The sequence below is a fragment of the Hippoglossus stenolepis genome, chromosome 22 (assembly GCF_022539355.2).
Source record: "Hippoglossus stenolepis isolate QCI-W04-F060 chromosome 22, HSTE1.2, whole genome shotgun sequence".
Taxonomy (NCBI): Eukaryota; Metazoa; Chordata; class Actinopteri; order Pleuronectiformes; family Pleuronectidae; genus Hippoglossus; species Hippoglossus stenolepis.
Window position 1 is genome coordinate 9539754 of NC_061504.1, and position 17249 is coordinate 9557002.

General features: G+C 43.3%; 1 protein-coding gene across 1 annotated transcript; it reads left to right on the forward strand.

Moving 5' to 3' along the window:
- The first annotated feature begins 2142 nt into the window (after window positions 1-2142).
- On the forward strand, window positions 2143-16766 carry pdzrn4 (PDZ domain containing ring finger 4). Its single transcript, XM_047338671.1, has 9 exons — window positions 2143-2265; window positions 2368-2633; window positions 3574-3676; window positions 8382-8480; window positions 10288-10350; window positions 12982-13083; window positions 13264-13383; window positions 14002-15060; window positions 15153-16766. The coding sequence occupies exons 1-9, from the start codon at window positions 2143-2145 to the stop codon at window positions 15723-15725; spliced, it is 2508 nt and encodes an 835-aa protein (XP_047194627.1). The 3' UTR covers window positions 15726-16766.
- The last annotated feature ends 483 nt before the right edge of the window (window positions 16767-17249 follow it).

Genomic DNA, 17249 nt, shown 5'->3' on the forward strand with positions numbered 1-17249 from the left:
AGGGAACTAGTAATAAAAATGGAATTACCGCTCGATATTGAAGGAATCCGCTCACCTACGCGTCTCAGTGCAGATATTGCTCTTGCATGTATAGCTCCTATGCATGTTTTCCCAGATACAGAAAGGAAGATCCCAGGCTATGACTAAATTAAACTGCAATCCCTATGGAGGAGCAGTCTTTGGAAGAATAAACAATAATAGGAAATCACAAAGAAAAAGAACAACAGAATGGGATATTTTAATGAAATGAATAGAAGTTGTTTGATTATGTCTCACAGGGTCACTTTAGGTTTAAGGCAGGAAACACAATAAATAATTTAACAAAGAAATATGGGATATAAACAACACAAAGACAAAGTATCATGATTCTGAACCCTTCTCAATGGTCAGAGCTTAATTAACTCTCCAACTTATCAGCTCCTCTTTATCTCCTCATTTGCAGTTTAATTACCCATAATACTTTTCATTGTACAGTATACAATGTAGAAAATGTGTGCAAAAAAACACACATAAAACCAGTACTTTCTGAGCCATTATCCCCAGTCTTTGTCACATCTGCTGGCTATTAATCAGCCCCCAGTTAGCTCATCAACAGGCACATTGAATAGAGGAACAACAGCAGGTAAACACTCTGGCAGGTGTACATGCACAATCACGTCCTGCCTTCCAGAGCATTCACTCTGATTGGAGATTAATGCCTCCATCTGGGCCTCATTACAACTCGGGAAGTTGCCCTGCACTTTTTCAAAAGATGCACGAACGGGATAGACGTTAAAAAAGAGGTCACCGGTTTGATGAAGCCATCTATTAACTTCCATCACAGCTGCAGATGGCAGTATATGGTTTGGATTAATAGGCAGCCAAAGTTTTTAAAGCCTCATGTCATTCATAAAATGTCAATACATTTATCGTGTGTAAATGCAGCGTAATTGTGACGTCCAGGACCCAGTACCGGGAAGACAAGATAACCGTACTGCCATTGAAAATATGTCACATTGTCATGTCATATGTCACAATGTCATATTTCATTTCCAATAATGAACCTGACATTAGGCACATGCTTCCACATTTTAAGCCCTTGACAAACAATCTTGACACTTGACATCGAAAATCAATGCAATTAATCAATTTCACAGTATGACAGACTGAAAATGAACTTGAGCACAGACACAGGCTCACAGAGGGCTTGTAATTGGGTCAAATGAAGTGACAGTGTCCTAGAAAGTGAGTAAACGCAGGTGCATGTGTGTTTTCCCGTTGACAGTTGACAGCATGACGTCTCACACACACCTATTCTCCAATAATTCTCTCGGAACCCTTCTAAACTGACACATTTTGTGAGTGCTGTTTGCTACAGTATATCTGATGCTCCCACAATGCATTGTCTACCTCCTGCTACCTTTCCCCCACTTTGAAGCTCATTCACTTAAATCAGCATTATTATTCTATGTCTAATGGGCTTAATGGTGAGATTGCGATGTAAATAATGCATCTGCGCTAGACTGAATTGAAAAAGAATATTGGAGTAAAACTGAGTGAGATTAAATGAGCCCCATTAAAACATGTTTTTGGGGGAGTTTTTGCTCCTGCAGAAATGGAGTTCATTATATGGCGTACGTAAATTTAAAAGTAGCCTCGAGGTCGTTGAAGCACATTTGTGAATAGGTGGTTCGCTGTTAAAATGTCTGCACGTGCAGGGAAAGTATACAGTGTAGTTAAAAAAAAATCAGGGAATATTTAATGTGCTCACTCAATCAAGAATGACGGCCAAAGTGCAGTAAAAAAAAACGTAGCCCCACCAAGCAAAGCAACTATGAAATAAGTGCTTTGCTGGGTGGTAAAGCAACAGTTGAGAAATTATAGACTGTGAATAACAATGGGCGTAGAATCAAGTACGGAAAGTGAAGCCAATGTGAAAGTGCCTGTATTCTTCTATATAAGTCTATGACAAAATGAGTTTACTGTCTCGATCTTTAGTTTCAAGACTTCTTTAATACACGATGATGTTCATTTTGTAAATTGTGGTCCCATTCAGACATGTGACTGACCGGTCGTACCGTCCAATGGGTGCAGGTCGCAGCTATTGGTTGGTGTGCAGTGTCTGTAAGCTCTTGGTTAGGCCCACCCCCAACTCCTCGAAATATGGTTACTTCTGGTTTCAAAAAACTAAGTCATCCCAAACTCAAGGCTCTAAAACAGCAGTTCACAAACCGATGGGTGACGTCACAGTGGGTTGCTACTTGGTGTAAAGGTACTGGATCCCAGGTGTGAATGTGAAAAAGGATGTTTGTTCTTGTGCTGACTGAAGTTCTGTCCTGGTGAAGCCCAAAGAATCTCAAAATCTCTCTTTGTTCTCCGTATCCTCAGGTAAACGGACGTGACTTCTCCAAGGTCGACCATGACCAGGCGGTGGCGGAGGCCATCAGGCGAGACCCCATCGTTGTCCAGGTTCTCCGGCGAACCCCTAACACAGTTGCGGGGGCCGTCCCACACAGCGGCATGCCACAGGACGTGTGCGTCATCGACGTTTGCACACAGACGGACATCACCTTCGAGCACATCATGGCACTGGCCAAGCTCCGGCCTGCGACCCCACCCGTCCCTGACATCTGTCCCTTCCTTTTGTCTGACAGGTGAGGGGAAAACACTGTGTAACTGTACTGCAACTGCACAAAGTTTTAGCCTTCCATGCATCTTCTGAAAGGTACCTGAGTGTTAATGGCACACACTGAGATGAGATGGGCAGGTCGGACAATTCATTTCACGGTAGTTATTAAGCAGTTGTATCACAGTGTGGAAACCTCCAGCAGAGCTAAGTACTTTGTCCCTGTGATATCATTTTGCGGAGCCAGACTTGCAAGCAATAATTGCTTCTGTGTGATACATCCATTTCCTTTAATGGGAGCTTTGCTGGCCGATTAAAAGCCAATGGGCTGATAGAGCTGGCATTCTGGCGAGACATCCATTTTGTGGCTATTAATAGGTCTTTGCCGGGCAGCAAATGAAATCAATTTGTCCTATAACACTACAAATCTACCAGCGTTGGCCAATGATTATGAAGAGGCAATTATCATGGCAGCAATTTACAGAGGTCACGGCTTTACTGTGGTAATGGGTAAAGTCTGCATTGCTTGTTCAGAGTTTTGTTGCAGAATAGGATGAGCATTGTGAAGAAATACATGCAGAAGACTGAGAACCCCATCAAAACCTCATATGAAAATTGGAATTTCTCAGTTATTTAGCAAATAATTATAGTTTTGTCAATGCTGCACAAATATGAACAGGCTCTGTCTTGCCAAATTAGCACATTCACCCATGTGTCATGATTCCATCACTGTCGATTAGAGCAATATGGAGAGGTGAGAGAGCGCGTCAGTTGTCAGTGCATGTGTGACGTCGATCATGACGTGCGGGGGGGGGGTGAAAACGGAACAACAAGCTTCTCTACTGGCTGTGGAAAAGCATTTACCTGCGTATATACACTAATTCTGAAGGTATAACAGGATATTTCACACACTGGAAACATGCATGCGAGAACAAGCAGTAATGATCTATTTTCTTTCTCTTCTCTAGCTGTCATTCCATCCACACCATGGAGCACGAGTTTTATGAATGTCCAGAGTACCTGTCTAACACGCCTGCAGAGGTGGAGAGGACGGAAGAGTATGAATACGAGGTACAGCTTTGCACTGCACTGATACTAGGACATTATGATATATTGCTAAGCCTGAAAGCAGTTGAATTGAAGTGTAATTAAAATGTAATGAAATTAGCCTAAAAAATATGTATGTGGTATTTCAAGCTAAACCACTGTCTTCCTCTGTCTGGTAGCTTTATAGTGATATACACAACTTGCCAGTGAAGCATCAAACTGTTGAGCACAACACTTGAGAGCAATAGAAATGCTCATTGGGTTATTTGTGTCTTTCTGTGCTGTTGTAACTAGATTAAAAAGGTTTGAGTCTTTTCTGTTGATGCAGTAGGCTCTGAGGCCTCCATTGTGTCAGTAATACAAAATCCCAGGAGACCATCCAAGTCCAGCTCACAAGTCCCATAACAATACAAGAGAAATTGCCTATACCACAATAATACAAGAAAATTGTCCGGCCCTTGTCAGAGAAGTGTACTCTCTTTGGATTGTTTTGTGTAGCGGAGCCCAGTCCTTGGGTTTAAAAAGGAAAGGCCATTCTTCATGTAATGGTACCAAAGGGAAAAAAGGACTCTCTGTTGAATTGCCTGTGTGCTTCACTCTCAGGCAGCGAGTTTCCCTTTCATCATGAACTGTCCTTCAGGAATATTTGGGCTCTTTTGAAAATCGTCATCGAGATTGTGAATAGAGAGTGCTCACTACGTATCAGTGGGAAAACTAATTAAAAACAGGAGATGATGATATTAGATTAGCTTTAGTGGGAATCCACAACAAATTATGATTTATACCAGATATTCCAGACCATGATCCGAACTAAGGTTCATGTCTTTGTAATATTGCTTACATTTGATCTGGTTAGTTTTAGTTTCACATTATAATTTACGGAGCACACTAAAGACTTTTGTATGACATATGTACGTCCTGTTACATGTGCTGCATCTACCTGACAGTGATTGGTTTGTAGACTGGTGAGCGTCAGCGTGATGTCAATTCAGAGGGTAGTAGTCTGTCCGTTTGAATGGAGAAAATGAATTGACCAGTTCACTTCGTTAATATCGTTGCCACTGTGATCATTACGGTATTACTACCATCAAAATGAACATCCTCGTCGTTCAGACATTATGTCATCAGAAGCAAAGCAATCCTGCTCCTCCTCTATTTCTTCTTCTATTGTTTATTGCCTGTCTCGGTTGTAGATCAGGAATTTTTCTAAATCAGGAACAATAAAGTGGCCACAATTTACAGAGAGGGGACAATTATATGTCCACCCCTAATTCAATGTCGTAGATTTAACATCCTGTGGTGAGGTGAGGGTGTATCTGTGTGTGTATCTGTGTATCTGTGTGTGCGTGTGTGTGGTGTGCCCTATTCAGTCAATGCTCTGCACCCACAAGTGTCTCCATTCTAACTGATGCATCATGCAAGTCAGACGGTGAGTGCACCTCGATGTCACGCTAGGTGACAGTGATGGGTGACGTTTGGTGCTGTCAGTTCTCCCCGACCTGGTTTAATGGGCGCTCCCTGGCTCAGTGAACTGCATTGTGGGTCATTAGGATCCCTCTGCTGCCAGCTGGGGCCCTAACTCCACGTCATCTGGAGACTTTCCTGTCGGGGGTCGGCGGGGGGGGAGTGGGGGAGTGCCTGTGTGTGGTAATAGCAGTATAGTATCAGAACAAGGTCAGCTTCAATGTAACAAACCGACGTATAAACACACACACACACAACTCCCACCCCCACCTGCCAGACACACACCACTTACCTCTGTCCATCCATGTGTATCTAACTGAAACATGAACGGCTTTCCTCTCGGATGAAACAGAATGGTGCTGCCATTCCCAGGAACATTACTTCTGACTGCCAGCCTTAGCTTCCCTTCAAACTGATTGTCCACATGGGCGCTCCTGCTGTCATAATACTCTCTCTGGTTCTGCCAAATCTACCGTCCTGAAACTGCAGAAAGTGCACGAGGAAACGAAGTTAGAGAGAAACCGGTTTTATGTAGTCATGCTTTGTTTGTTCCAGTGGAAAAGAGAGACGTTCCTTTTTAAAATCACAGTTACTAAACAAACTGTCATGAATTAGGAGATAATGATCTGCAATTTTAACTAATTGTGGGTATTTCTATCTACTTGCCAGGCAATGATGAATGATGGCGGATTTGAATGAAATCTATGTTTGGTCAGTCCCAGTTAATGCAGTGGCAGACAGCAGCCAGAGAGCAGTTTGCCAAATTATCATTGTCAACAAGTGCCAAAAGACAGAGAGAGATATTGTGATGCCAAATATTGAACAAGAACAAATAATCCTAAACGGTTTTCAGACATGAAATGTGGAAAATACAAGGGGGCTGGCAGGAAAAGTTCTGGAAACTGACTCTGACATTTGCCCCTTTTCAGGAAATTCCAAATCCACACTCAAACTTTGTAGCATGAGTTTTCCCTTAAAAACGGGAAAGTCTAAAACGCAAACCAGAATAACCCTGATGACATCATTGGGTTTATTTTGGCACAAACCCTTCCAAATGGTTTGTGGTGAGATGACCAGTGGCCATAAAAGCTCTCATCATAACAAACTGGTTGGCAAGGACCACAGCAGATTTATTTTTTTTAAACGCTGAAAGAAGTTTAATTTCCTGACTGACTGAATTTTCATCACTGTACATTAAAGGCCCCAGAGAAGTGACAGCTGAGGGGACGTCATCGTCCGCTGTGTGGAATCAATGAGCCGAAGAACATCAGGCTCGGCAGCAATGTCTTGTGAATGAAACATGGAATAACTGTTATGAGCGTATAAGACTGAAACAGATGTTGGATGTGGCTCTAAAAGACACGATGCCACATATTGGCAGTCTATATTTCTCATATAACATGTGGTAAATGTGGTTAGTGTATACGGAAAATGATCTCCACAAATTGCCACCACAGGGCGATAATTCAAACTCCGCAGCGGCACAGATTACAATCCAATCATCGCTAACCGAGCACTTTCGACAGTTTCGGCGCCCACTGGCTCCGCACATCTGGAGACCACTCAGCAGTGAGCACTACGCCACGATAACTGACGCCGGTAATTCACTAAAAACCCGGCTTACCACCCAATGTGTGCTGACATTCAGGCGTTAGTACCGTCTGATCTCTGTGTGCACTGCTGGTATTTCCTGTCAGGGTTCGTACAAATCAGCCGGTGGATGAGGAGTGTGTGTGTGTGTGTGTCTGTGTGTGGTCTGTGTGTGTGTGTGTGTCTGTGTGTGGTAACGACTGGTGCACTGTGTTGCAGTATAACAAACTCCCTATAACACAAACACCAACCTTTGAAGGTCAGGGCTGTCTGCATAGGGGGTTAAATGCCACAGAAATTAATTACTTCCCCTGTCAATCTCTGATATCGTGGTTTCCCATGACAAAAAAAAAGGGGCTTAATTCTCACCCACCCCCCCAAACGTCATCCCCCCGATTATTTATTTTGTTCCCCCCTACGCTACACCCCCCCTTTTCACGACTTCACAGCGCTTAAATTAATTTGGCAGCATGGGGTTAATAAAGATTGCCCGCCAGAGTTATCTTTATGTGATTACCTTTCATACACGGCAGAGATCAAAAGCGGCCAGTTGCAAATCAGGGGGGTAAATTTTAGGGAAATTTGCATCCGTCACGAGCAGCCATCAAAGAGCTGCCGGCTCCGCTGCCACACGCTGAGCTCAGTGCGATACCAACAGGCTGATATTTCACCGATGAACGGAACACGTGCTCTGCCACTGTGCATGTTTCATATATCATAGTGTCTCTACACTGTTCTGTGTTCTAAGAGTGCACGTTCCCTCCGCTGGGTTGAATTGTAGTGTAGCGACTCTCAGTCTCACTCTGGGTGAATACACAGCAGCAGAGTGAGGAGCTGAACCAGGACCGGAAGGGACGAAACCACTTTAGAACTGAATGCTACCTCAGTCCATGTGTATGTGCTGCACCATTGACTGTATATTAAAGATGGACGACCTGACCGCTCCCCAAAAGTGAAGCCAAAATGTCTCAATCCCCCCCTGCTGGCTAGCTGCACTATAGGTCACATCTAATAAGCTCCATCCGCTGATCACTACTGCGCAAGATGGCAGCATTTGTATCCAGGATTTTTTGGCTTCAGTTATGTGTATTGGGAAGAATCGTCCATCATCCAAGAGTTGTCCATCTTTAAACACAGTCTATTCACTGTAGAGTCACGCTGGGTTCTGACAAAAATGAAATGATTCCATCTAATTGTTTTGTTACGGTACACATGCCATGCTGGGTTGGTTTTATCTCCAGCTTCGTCGAAATTTTGAAACCCGAACCCTTCATCTTTGATAATCTTTGATTTCCAAATGGTGTTTTACACATTTTTGTTCATTTTTTAAATACCATTTCTTCTAATTTCAAAATCCATGTTTCAGTCATCCTTAGAGCTTAACAAATTTATAACATTTTTATTTTCAAAATCAATATGTGCATGTGAAAAGGTCTCTTTGCCTAAAGCAGTTTTTCTTCCTTAAGCATTCCCTGAAAGTGATTAGTAATATTGACGTGATATTGAAGATCAAGTTGGACCTGGTCTCCCATGGGCGGGACCATTTAATTCGTAATTCAGAAATCAAATTTTATGTTTTTAAAAAATCCATCCAATCCACCTGTGACCTCATCTGATCATAAGAGGTGAAACATTATTGGATTAAAACGTTGTTTGGTGTGTTTGTGTGTCACAGGAGGTGGAGCTGTGTCGGCAGAACAACCAGGAGAAGCTCGGCCTGACACTCTGCTACAGGACCGACGAGGAGGAGGACACCAGCATCTATGTCAGCCAGGTATTGGCAAAGAGAGGATGGTTACGTTTAACTGAAGAAAAGAACAAGTGTCCCTTAATGAAGTCTCAGGCCCCTACAATCAGTTTCTGCTGGTTTAGGAAGTTGTGAAAAGACGTCCATGAAATCCCATTTTAATTTCCTGTCTTTACATAGTGAAGCAGAGTGGAATTCAAAGTAAATTAGAGGAGGAGGGAGTGAAAAATGTTGCCAGTCGAACGAGCCGCTCGTAGCTAAGGAGGAAGTTGGGTTTGAAATGTGACTCCCGTTCTGCCGTTTGACATCCCTCTTGTTTTAATTGAAGCTTTTAATTGGTTCTGAGCGACAGCCTCCTCTTTCCCCCGACCGCAGCATCTTCAATGACACATTACACCGACCCCCCCCCTGTCTCTGCATACCACACATGCGAACACACAGCAGAGAGATCACTTTTAAAATTCTTGTTCGGGGGAAAAAATTAACTTCCTCTTGCAAAATAGAGACAAACGTGAATGAATGGTGTAATTTTGAGGGGTTTTACGCAAGTGAATGTGGGGGGGAAATGCCGAGTCTGAGTGCAGGTGCAGTTTCAATGGCGTGAGGGTGTGAAAAGTAAGAGCTGCCATGAGGAGCAGAAAGCCGCCATAAGGATGTAAACGGCAGAATTACAAAGAGCTGCAGTATATTTAACTCCTCGCAGCCTTTATATACAATATTACTTATATACGGTATGAACTCTGACAGATTTGTTGTTTTTCTTGAACTGCACAAAGACAACAGCACCTTCTGAGCCCCCCGCAGACTGAAAACAGGTCTCCTACTGACACAACATTTCTATTTCTGTTTACATGATAAAAGGATAGAAATGCTAATTTACCCTCATTAAAATATATGGATATGTAGTGCGGCTGCAACTTTGGGAAGTATGTGTTTTTTTTTCCCCACTAAGGTTCAATGTAAGAAAGAACAAAATTTATCAAATGATTGTTGTGGGTTTGAAGTGTTGTGCTGATGCTCATATCCACTGGGACCCATTTACAAACATATGAGGCGATGCTTCATTCAACTAGAGCAGAGTCGAGTCTGTGCAGTAAACACCAGCGACGTTTTTATGTTTTAAGTTGTTTTGTTTTTTATTGATTCTCTTTCTTCACTCATGCTCCCTATATGAAACCCATTCTGTTTCATATAATGTAAAAAGATTTACATGCTACTTTAGTCAGTCACCAGCTGCCGAACTCAGGATATACGAGAATCGTCCTTTGACTCCAGAGCTGCAGGATCCAGATCTGACACTTTTCAGCTATTATTATGATTCATTATTATCTCCACCAAGGGGGTTGTGTTTTTTGGTCGGTTTGTTTGTAAGCAAGATAACACAAAAACTAATGAACGGATTATAACACACCTTAGTGGAAGGCTGCAGTATGGATCCAGATCAGGCGGCGGATGCAGGAAACTTTCCTTTATTCCTCAAAGAGTAATTCATGGAACTTTATGAAAACAATCTGACATATTTAGGGGACCCAGTGCTTTCCTTGGGAACATTTGTGTTTCTCTATAATATTGAACGGTCTCAACTTATAAAGTGCCTTGAGATAATGTATGTTGTGATCTGGTGCTATATAAATGAAATAAAATTCTTAGATGTTTGCTCTCAGGAAGAACAGCCTGTGCCATATGAGGTTGTCAATGATAAAATAAGTGTTCTCTCTTCGTGAAACCACAAAAGATATTTTCTTGGCCCCCGATGTGAGAGCAGTGGTGAGAGAGTGATACAGCTTCACACTGACCAGCTTCCCGCATTGATTTCCATGCTCTTTCTGCGCAGGTGGAGCCAAACAGCATAGCAGCGAGAGACGGGCGCATCAAGGAAGGAGATCGTATTTTACAGGTGTGTAGTTTTATCTCCTCTGTGCCCAAAGTGCACACCCACACACTTCAGGTTATATTATGAACTCACTCTTTTAAGTCTCAGTGTACTTCACATCCTTCAGATCAGCCTCATGAGCCGGCATTACCGCCCTGTGGTTGTATGTCTCCGCCAACCAGTGCAGTTTCAATCTAAGTCAATTTTTTTCCAGACTCGTGTCAGGGGGGTACTCAAATTTAATCAGTTCATCCTTGAGCCAATTTGAAGAAATTTCCTCTTGTTCTTGCGATATATACTGTATTATGATTTTTCTTCATTCAACCTGCTTTTTAGAGAACATCTTCTTCAAGAACCTCTTTTTAGAAAATATCCAATTTATGTGTCTGCAGTCCTGCCAAATATATAGTTTGTACAGTTTTTATTCACTGTTACAACGAGCATTACATCATGTTTAGCACTGCTCTCTGCCTCATTATAGAAAAACACCTATAGGGTCAGATTGTAGTTGGCTTTATTTATGAATGTCTCTAGGATGCTCTCACAGTATACGGATTAGAAGACTGGCTTCTAATAGAGGCCTGTGGGAGAGATACACATAGACATACACTTTCTGAAATACACACTTTTTGGTTTATATTTTCATTCAGATACCAATATAATCCTGCCCCCGCTTGACCAGTAAATGAGTTTATTGAAAACACCCTGCACCTCTTCCTGCCTGCCTCCTGATTGGCTGAAGCGTATTGCCTGAAAGTCTATTTAAACCTCCAGAGCCACATGGTCTGCAAGTTGTGTTCACAGCAGCAGAATGTGAGGAGTCGCTCAGTTCTTTGTTTGCATTTCTGAGTCATGTGGTCTTGCTCTGATGATCTTTGCTGTTATATATGAGATGAAACTAATTATCTTTTGACAAGACATTTTAAAACAAAGCCTTGGACTCTAGGCTGTGTTCAAAATCACTCATTCACTCCCTACCCACTTTATTTCGACATAGCAGACTCAACATGTCATGTCACTTTAAATGTGCTATATCAGTGTTGGTCGGTACATATTATACTGAGAATATTTGCCCACCTGAATAAACTGATATTATTTACTGTCTGATACAACTTTAATTTCCTTTCAATCAAGTATTTTCTGTTTGTCGCTGCTTCTATTGAGTCACATCGGAGGCTTTTTATTCATTTCCTCTTTCTTCATGATGGTACATGTTGCTCAGTTAGGGACCATCACTTCTACACTATTTTTCACAATGCATGTATTGGGATAACTACCAAAACAACAATTAACAGGGGGAAAAAACGTAGAAACCTCAGAGAGAACCACATGGGAGGGATCCCTCTCCCAGGACGGACAGACGTGCAATAGATGCCACTTGTAACTGAGAAAATCAACAAAATAAAAGTTTAATTTGCAAAAATTATTAGAAGAAACTGTTTATAACATATGGAAAAGTGAGTCAATGTCATTTTTTAATTTAAAAAATGTCTGATAGAGATGAAGGGAGTAGCAATGACAAATGAATTGAGGAGTTATTGTCAGTAGTGGTTGAGTATTTATAGATCAAGCAAATAGTTCAGAACATATCCTGCAAACGAAACTCCAGTCTGAACATCTCTCCGCCTCATTTATTTCATATAGCATTTTGTGTGTGACTCATTTTGGATACTTCCATGTAGTCCACTGTGTTCCTGTTGGTGGAGTGTGTGAACTTTGTTTTATCTCAGATTGAACACGGCTGTTGTGCATTTACCAGGAACTATGATTGCTTAATTTGACGGCAGTTTTCGTCATCAAATTATCAACCAGCTTGTTTGTTCACTTAGGCAGGAAAAAGAAACCAAATACTTAAGCTATGATGAGGTGTGTGCCCCCTGATTCACTCATGGAAATTAAGCCACCATTAGTGCCACTTACATGTTCTTTACCCTATGCTGCCATTTTTACAACTTCAAAAACACATTGGTGGTCTGTCCACTTCCACTATGCAAGACTTCAACTTTTTCACTGCTTAGGGGGGACCATCTGAGTACTCATAGTGCACTGCATGATTCCATTATTGTAAGTGTGAATACTCTTCTGTGAGTATCAGTAGAAGAACATGAATAGAGACAGTGTTAGAGTACGTCCGTTCTCTCTCTGTAGTGTCTCTGTTTTCCGGTAGTAAAGCTAGGGGCCCCTTGTACTCCTGGCCCTATTATCTCCGTCTGACAGCCCCATTACTCTAGTGTAGAAAAGATGAATGCCACCTGTCAAATAACAGTTAATTGTGTGTCTGGATGTGTAGTGAGAGCGGACTTGCGTGAGGTCAAACTCGTACGCACACGCTATTGACTCCCCTCACCAAGCATGCAGCCTGCCCATTCCTCTCCCTGCAGATGCAGGAAGTTGGAGGCGGTAGTGGGAGAAAGGAGGGAAGAGGGAGGTATGGTGAAGTGTAGAGAGAAACTAATGGAGGGAGAGAGAGAGAGAGAGAGAGAGGGGAAAAGGTGCCTCGCAAAAATAGGAGAAATTGCCAGTTTTATTACACTCATCTTTTCCTTCATGACAGTTGCATGGATGATAAAATTACAGACTGTCATTTCTTGGGTATGTCGTCAGGACTTTCTGCAAGTTCTCTTCCCTTAACGTGAACTTGTTCTTGATGTGCAGATAAATGGCTGTGAGGTGCAAGACAGAGAGAAAGCCGTGGCCATGTTATCAAACGAAGAAGCAAGAAGCATCGTGCTGCTGGTGACGAGACCAGAAATCCAGGTGAACACACAGCACACCCACACCTACACGGGCTCCCTGCCCTCTCCTGACAACCTATGTCATGTCAGATAACAACAGCTGCCTGCCTTCCGAACTGTCAGTGCATTGTCTGAGGTTTCTGCTCCACACAATCATGTGCAGCGAGAGAGACAGATTTCTGACAAGATGTTGTGATTTCAGCTGGAGGAGGAGGAGGTATGGCTGGATGACGAGCAGCAGGAGCTGGTGGAGGAGCTGAAGATGGAGATCCTGGAGGAGAGGAGGAAGCAGAAGGAGCATAGTTTTGACAGAGGGGATGAGGTGAGTGTCAGAGCTGAGAGAAATGAATCAAAATAAGCCAGAAAGAGGCACAAAAGTATCTAGGAAAGAAAAGACGGGTAGACGGGTGATAGGGGAGGAGGAAGGACACACTCATACTTGGCAGCTATGGTATCCTAAAAGTTAGGAAAAGATCATGGCTATGGCATTAAACTATGCTATCGTTATAGTTCCTGATAGGCAACCAAAGCACTAGGTTGCAGTACCAGAGGAAATCATAGGGGGCAGTGTAACCAATAGTTCAAGCGAGACAACCACAGGACACAAGGAAGAAAGTTCAATCAATGGCAGAACAGCTGCTTTTGCCTCTTAAGAGGTATATTATCACAGCCTCCTCCACTTGTTTTTAATTGTTAGAAACTCTTAACTCTGCGCTGCCCTCAAGTGGATGTATTGCTTAACAACCTTGCCAAAGTAAAGGGTGATAGAAGTATGTGGGTAGTGACGTTTACATTGTTTGACATCGTAACTCTTTTCGTATGTAGAGGCAGTAAAACAATTGACAATTGTCCAATCACAAAGCATAATGTGACCAATCATGTACAGCAAGAAAAATAGTGCTAGTGAATGACGCTGTTTTTATGTTTCTTCTCATGCCAGCATCAAGCTGAAGAAGAGATGACAACAGACACAGCTACGTGTTCCTCCAATAATCAAGACAGCGGCTTTGGACGCAGTACAGACAGTCCGGAGCACCAACCCTTGCTTGCCAGACTACACAGGAGGAGCCCGGCCCATTGCCTGAGGGACCGATGGCAGGCAGAGCATCCGCACACAAGGCATGGGAGTGGACAGGACACCCAGAGTCAAAGGATAATGTCCAAACGTCAAGGCCAAGAAGGGGTACTCAGTATTCGCAATAGTGGAGGTGGGGTCTTAGGATTAGAGAATCGATTCCAGCAACTTCTGGAGCTCAAGTGTCAAATCCGGAATGGAGGCGAGTGTGGGGTGTACTCTATTCGACACAGTATAGAGTGTAGCCTCACTGAGCAGGGAGTAGAGGAAGCAGATGGTGGGGACAGTGAGGGAGGCGGGGGAGGTATGGAGCATGAGTTGAGAATGCTGAATGACGAACTACGAAGTATTGAGCTGGAGTGCCAGAGCATCATGCAGGCGCATCAACTCCGTCAGACACACAATCTGGACCCCTCACAGCCGGCACCCTGCTCACCAGGATGGAGCCCCAAAGACACGCACAAGCGGCACGGCAGGTTGGCCGACATCCATGAACATCCGGAGAGGTCGGACAGCGATAAGCTAAGGGAGAAGGACAGCTCCAGTGCCTACAACACAGCTGAGAGTGCACGGTCGACACCGCTAGGTATGGAGAGGTCTCCTGACCACTCGCTACAGAGACACATCAGCATCACCAACCAGAAAAACCTCAGACTAGCCTCCTCCACACCCTCAAGCCCCATCCCTATCCCCAAACCCCACAGCACCCCTAGTCATAGCAGACCGGCAGACCCAGGCCTGGTTATCTCCAGCAGCCCAGACCAGAGCAACCCCTCCAGGTCTGAGTCCGACCCTGCCCTGCCTGCAGATGATGAGAGGTGTGAGAAGAAAGGGAGGACCAGAGAGTCGAGGAGAGCACTTCCCTATGGGTGTTCATACCAAACAACCCCCTATCAAGGCCAAGGAGGATCCAGGCAACTGCAGGTTTGTATCATGAAGATGGGATGTTTCCACCATTTGCCCTCGGGTAAAGCTCTTCTTATGACCGCTCTTAATTTTTTCTCTCTGTGTTGCAGAGCTACATGCAGCTGCTCCAACAGCACTCATCCCTGGAGTACTCCCAGAGCCAGCTGAGCCTGCTCAGCGTCTGTAGAGATCCTGTGCACCGGAGTGGACGCCCGGGGGAGCCCCGTCTGGAGTGGAAGGTCAAAGTCCGCGCTGACGGCACGCGCTACGTGGCCCGGAGGCCTGCCCGTGACCGCATCCTGAGGGAGCGGGCGCTGAGGATCCGAGAGGAGAGGAGCGGAGGCATGACCACGGACGATGATGCCATGAGCGAGATGAAGATGGGCCGCTATTGGAGCAAAGAGGAGAGGAAGCAGCACTTGGCGCGGGCCAGGGAGCAGAGGAAAAGGAGGGAGTTCATGCAAAAGAGCCGCTTGGAGTGTCTTAAAGAGGGACCGGCCAGCGGAGCCGAGGGCAGGAAAGAGATCAATATCTTAGAGCTCAGTCACAAAAAGATGATGAAGAAACGAAACAAAAAGATACTCGACAACTGGATGACGATCCAGGAGCTGATGAGCCACGGGGCCCGAGTCCCTGAGGGCTCGAAAGTACACAACGCCTTCCTGTCTGTCACAACTGTCTAACGGACACACACAGTACTGCATAATAAGCACTGTACACTTAAATATCAGGCAGCCTGAATTTCAGGAACTACTGATCTGTTTTATAAAAGTGTCAGTTTGTGAAATTAAATTATTCCGTCACTGCTCACAACTTCTGTAGCATTCCTGGAGCAACTTTTTAACTATCACTATAAGTATGTTTGAACTGTGATCGAACATTAAGAGACATCAGCCATTTAAAAAACAACTTTTTACACTGGACTTTTGATAAACTCTGGCTTCTGATAGCACATGAGTTTTGTAGCACGTTGGCTCGAACAAACCAGGAACCAACACATTGACTTCATGTATGTACTGTGTCTTCATACTCTCCGTTCTCCTGTTTCATTACACATGAAGCGACTTCACTTGCCTCGTTCAAAGTGGCATTTTTTTTATAATGGGGAAGAATACGATATTTTTCACACTTTGTAAATTCAGTAGCTTTTTGTAAAGACATTTTTTACACTGAATGTCAATGTACTGTAAACAATTTATGGCTAATTTCTTATTTATGGTTGTATCGTCAGAGTTGACACTATTTGATTGTACTCTAGCTTAGAGTCCTGCACGGTTCCCTTTTTGCAAACCTGCTCCGTACCAGACCCAACACGTTGTCTGATATTATCAATTTTAGTTTTTTTACCTAGTTATTTGAGCTGAAGTGAAGGAGTCAAAGGTGGTGTCATTGGTTATAAAACAACCCCTTGCAACTGACTAGGTTTCATATAAACTGATATAGATATTAAAAAGTACACAATCATTTAAATTTCCATGTTCCTGACCCGGTGCAAGACTCTACTGTATCTCCCTTTTTCTGCAGTCCATGACAGAGAGAAATGGAACTTCTCTCATCTTAAAACAATCCTTGTTGTGTTGATAATATCCCTCGGGTCTTTTTTTGGAGCACTCAATTTAAAGCACTGAAAATATCAATATATCATCTTAAACAGATTTACCTCAAATTACACTCAAAACTTTGAGCATCCGAGTCTTTCATGTTAGAAGCCTTTGAGTCAACCGTCAGCCCTTAATATGTTTGTGAATTATGTTAAATATGTTAAATATATTTATATTGTTTACTGTTATTTCTATTTATTGTAAATTCATTTTTAAGGTCTTTCTGATAAATGTTTCACATTAAGTTGCTGTAGCCCTGAATGACCGAAAACTTTCAAGGCACTGTCAAGTGGATGTGTCCGACTGCAGCCTTTCAACCTGAACCTGCTGCTTCTCAATGTCAAGTTCATTGAAGAGGCCTTAACTTCAGTGTTTGTTGATGGTGAAATTTGTAATAAAACAACAATGAAAAGAAAGATTTTTCTTTTAGTGACTGGAATGTGTTTATTGTCACATGACCACCTGTCCATCCTTTCTCCGCTCTCCAGCGCTCCTCTCCCTCTCTACATGTCGTCTTTTCTCTGAAGAAGCTCATCCTCTTTCTTTTCTTTTCTTCTCTCCCATTGTTTGGCTTTCCTTCTCCTCCCTGGGGTCGTCCACCGCTGC

Coding starts and splice junctions, on each gene's coding strand:
- pdzrn4 (XM_047338671.1), top strand. CDS start 2,143: ATGGTTACTTCTGGTTTCAAAAAACTAAGTCATCCCAAACTCAAGGCT. Junction 13,384..14,001: donor GTTTTGACAGAGGGGATGAG/GTGAGTGTCAGA, acceptor TTCTCATGCCAG/CATCAAGCTGAAGAAGAGAT. Junction 15,061..15,152: donor GAGGATCCAGGCAACTGCAG/GTTTGTATCATG, acceptor TCTGTGTTGCAG/AGCTACATGCAGCTGCTCCA.